Source organism: Orycteropus afer, unplaced genomic scaffold (assembly GCF_000298275.1).
Source record: "Orycteropus afer afer isolate SDZICR_OR568_19922 unplaced genomic scaffold, OryAfe1.0 scaffold00272, whole genome shotgun sequence".
Lineage (NCBI taxonomy): Eukaryota > Metazoa > Chordata > Mammalia > Tubulidentata > Orycteropodidae > Orycteropus > Orycteropus afer.
The window spans coordinates 2,657,771-2,662,332 of NW_006921859.1; the positions used below are offsets into that span (position 1 = coordinate 2,657,771).

The 4,562-nt window shown below is 41.1% G+C and overlaps 1 protein-coding gene across 1 annotated transcript in view; it reads right to left on the minus strand.

Annotated features, from left to right (window-relative positions):
* The window catches only part of ZSCAN20 (zinc finger and SCAN domain containing 20), a 26,358-nt gene extending 22,441 nt beyond the window's left edge, over positions 1 to 3,917 (minus strand). The window contains exon 1 of the mRNA XM_007950416.1: positions 3,507 to 3,917. Within this exon, the coding sequence (XP_007948607.1) occupies positions 3,507 to 3,917 (411 nt within the window). The remainder of the gene's footprint in view (positions 1 to 3,506) is intronic.
* Positions 3,918 to 4,562: the final 645 nt, after the last annotated feature.

A 4,562-nucleotide genomic window follows, 5' to 3' on the forward strand; every position in this document is an offset into this window, starting at 1 on the left:
AAAAAAAAAAAAAAAAAGATTTAGGGAGAAATATCCGTTCCCTAGGAGCTCTGTCTTACAGGGTTGCTGTGAGCTGGAATAGATACTACACAAGGCATTAACTCAAAGGAAAGCAGAAGTGGCTACTTTAATTTCAAGGTAAAATCTCAGGCAAAAAGTACTCAAATATATAGGAAATACATATATAATAAACGGGAATAATCAATTCAGTGATAACATGATGTTATTTTTGTGCCTTAAAACACTGCAAAAACATTAACAAAAATTATTGGAAATATAATGAAAAATGGAGCTTCTTAAGCTAAAACCGATTAAAATAATAATAATAACCAAGAATATAAACAACAGAATTGCCTATTTGGAATTATTATACACTGAATTTTATACCCTACACCACCTTTAAAAACAAAGACATGCTTAATGAAAACATTTCTACATTCTTCTTTGACAATGACTTTACATGCCACTTTATAAAAGCAAAAAAAAAAAAGATATAGGGAGGAATATCCATTCCCCTAGGAGCTCTGGTAGAATAGTGCCAAAGGCATTTCACTGCTAACCAGAAAACTGAAACCTGAAACTAATTCACTCTCAAGGAGAGGGATTTTTTTTTTTTTTTTTTACTATCCATATACAGGAATGGGCATCAAAGGCCATTCCAAATAAGGAAATACACAATTTGTGGGATGGATTCACAGGGAGATAGCATCTGCTCATCAACATTCTTATGTTATTATTGAAAAAAAAAAAAAACCTTATAGTGACAAGCTATGACTAAACAACCACCTTCACTCCTAACCCTAGCTCCTCTAACCATTACTTTTCCTAAGCAAAGATTTTGATTCCAGGCAAGGCAGCTGTGGACACAGAAAGTAGATTCAAGAGATAATGAGGAGACAAAAAAAAGAAAATCAGATACTGGTTCCAAAAAAACCAAACTCACTGCCATCAAGTCCATTCTAACTCATAGTGACCCCTCCTTGGGCTTCCAAGGCAGTATCTCTATGGAAGTAGATTGCCCAGTCTTCCTTCCAAGGAGTAGCTGGTGAGCTTGAACCACCAGCCTTCTGGTTAGCAGTCAAACACCTCAGGCACTACACCACCCACCAGATACTGGTTAGGGCATGAATAAAGAATCCATCAAAAATGCCTGTGCACCTGATAGAGCAAGAGGTTCTGCAAGATGATGACAACAGAGTAAACAAGCTAGAAATCACAAAACATCAGAGCTGAAAAATTCCTTTCAGGAAAGAGCATACAGGCCATTTAACCCAGGAGGTCCCACCCTTTTTCAGATGGTAGTTCTCTTTAAGGAGCACAATTAATGTACTTCATTCCATTACCAAGAACTGGAAGAATTTTACTTGCAGGAAATACAAATTATGGGTAAGGCATTTGGCTACTAACCAGAAGGTCAGCAGTTCAAACCCTCTAGCTGCTCCATGGAAGGCAGATAAGGCAATCTACTTCTGTAAAGATATGCAGTCTTAGAAACCCAATCAGGGTCTCTACAAGTCAAAATCGACTCAATGGCAGTGGGTTTACCTTGGGATATAAGGTAATAAACTACAATCTATGTGGCCCCAAAACCAAGCTCCTTTGCTACTTACCATTTGTTTTGACATCTGTGAGTACTTGGGAGTAAGTAGAAAAATTGAAAATGAAAATAAAAATTACACAAAAAATAAAAATCACAGGGGAAAAATATGTAATAGGTAAGATTGCATCACCCTATTTTATCCCAATTTTAGAAGCAGTTCTACCTTTGGTTAGCTCACAGAGGCATAATCTGAGAAACCGTGGTCTAGTCAAACCCCCTCTTTTTACAGCTGAAGAATCATAAAGACCTTGATTTAAGTCAATCTCATCTCTGGGTCTCTAATTCTTTTATCTTTCAGTTATAAAGCCCTAAGATTTCTGTTTCTTCACTGCCACTTAAGACAAATAGCTGGCTTTTTAAAAAGAAATAATATGGAGGTGTGGTGACATAATAAGAAAGGTACATTCGCTCTTGTACTTAATTCATCACTAAATATTACTCTCTCTGTATCATCAATCAGTTTGTAGGAACCCAAAAAGAAAAGCCACAGACCTTAAGTCTTTCTTCCCCCATCTTCCATTTGTACAGAGCTTTCTGACAGAGAGAAACCCCATCATTTGCAAAGGATATATTCTCAAACCCATAATTTCCCCCAACAAAATACAGCTAAGAATAATATCACTGTGTGATATTATGGAGAGCAACAGGATTACGCTGAGATGAAGGCTTTGGGTGGCTGGCAGTCGGCTAAGGGACTTGTTCTACATATACTAGCTTCAAAGCAGGATTGGAAATGTGTCACAACAAAATTGTATCATGGGTTTTCAGGGTCTCTTACAAATTGTCAAAATTGTAAATATTAAATCCACGATACTTTTACTTGCTTCAGCTCAGCTCCACCACTGGTTATATAAATTTGGGCAAGTTACTTACTTCTCTGTGTCTCTTAATCCATTTGAAAAATGGTGATAATTTAAAAAAAAAAAAACAGTTGCTGTTGAGTTCATCCCAACTCATAGCAACCACATGTGTGTCAGAACAGAACTGAACTCCATAGGGTTTCCACAGCTATGACCCTTTGGAAGCAGATCACCAGCCTTTCTTCCAACGTGCCTCTGGGTAGGTTCCAACCACCAACTTTTTGGTTAGTATCCCAGTGCTTCACCATACGCACCACCTAGAGACTCCTCAGTGATGACAATATCAACTACCTTACTGGACTGCTGGTTGATGAGATGACACATATAAAAAGCTTGGAACAGTGTCTGACAAAGTGAATGCTCAATAAATGTCAGTTCATATCTCATCTGAGCCTCACAACTCAGAGGTACTTTAATTCCCATAGTTTGCAGATGAGATGAGGCATCTGTTGTGTAATGGAAAGAACGATGGACTTGGAACCTGGGGATCTGGGTTTAAACTGTGGTTCACTAGCTCAGTGACATTTGTGAACCACCTGACTTTTGGGGGCCTTGGTTTTGTCTGTAAAATGGGGGTAATAACAATTTCTGTCTACCTACATCACTGATGTCAGAATCCAAAGAGATTGCATAAATAAAAACAATGTAAACATATATAAAACACAATACAAACTAAATAAACTGTTTTAGGGCAGTGCTCACGAGTGCTGGCTTTAGAGTCAGCTACCTGGGTTCAAATCCTAGCTCTACTATCCACAGCTATGTGACCCTGAGTAAATTATTATCTTCTCTTTGCCTCAGTTTCCACATCAGTAAAATTAGGATAACAGTACCTATCTCATTAACTTGTTGAGAAGATTAAATGAGTTAATACATGCACAGTACTTAGAACGGTATTTGGTACATAAAAGGTACTCAATAAAGGTCAGTTATTGTTGCCATTACTGCTGTTGTTGTTGTGTTTTGACTGTTATTAATCCAGTCACATTAACCCAGCTCCACTGCCTTGCCCAACACACTTCTTAGAAAACAGACTATGGCCCCACCTGTTGCTGTGCAGCTCGGGCCTCTCGGTGCCAATCCTCCACCAGGGCCACTGCCTCCTCACCACTCTCAGGGTGGTGTGCCTGCACCCAGGTCTGGACCTCCCTGGGTAAGATAGACAGGAACTGCTCCAGTACCAGCAGCTCCAGGATCTGCTCCTTGAGGTGGATCTCCGGCCTCAGCCAGCGACAGCAGAGCTCCCAGAGCTGGCTGAAGGCCTCATGGGGTCCAGCTGCATCCCTGTACTGGAACTGCCTGAAGCGCTGGCGGGAGGCCTCAAGGACAGGGACAGGGTCCTGGTCCTCCTCCTGGGATTTAGGTTCTGATCCCCATGAGTCCTCCTCTAGTTTGACAATCAGTAGTCCTTCAGGCTCTGGTAGGGGAGAGGCCTGGGATTCCAGGACCATAGCCATGGTCTAGCCCGGATGTCTCACTTCAACTAGGCTGTTCTCTTCTGACTTCTTCTTGCATTTAGAGTGTATCCTCCAAGGGGTCTCCTGAGAGAGGGGTTGCTCCCTAAAGCTCTAAGGGCAGAAAGACAAAAAACACAGTGAGCAAGAGGATCCAGGAATCTCACTTTCTTCACATTCCCCACACCTTCTACCATCCATGCATGGAGTGAGAGGGGTGCTAAGAGAGGAAGGAAGTGAGACCACAATCTGCCACTAAAACCAGCAGCCTACACACCTTGAAGAAGACACCACAGTATTAAATTATCTAGGGACATGCCTAAATACCTTAGCCTTGCATGCAAGGACCCCATGAGCTGGCCTGTATAGCCTTTCTCCCTTATACATATGTGCAAAGTCTAACCTTCCCTTAAGCTGGGGTCCAAATGTCACCCCTCCATAAGGCCTTTCGTACTGAGCCTTAACATCCTGTAAAGGTGATCTCCGTGGAAAATCCTTCTCTCACACTATACTCCCCCTTGGCCATCCCTTCCATTTGCCTTTTTCATCATCTTTATTCTGATAACTCCCAAAACTTGAGCCAGGACCTGTCTCTACACTTCCAGACTCTAAAACCCAATCAGCTTGCTACAGGACATTTCTACTTGA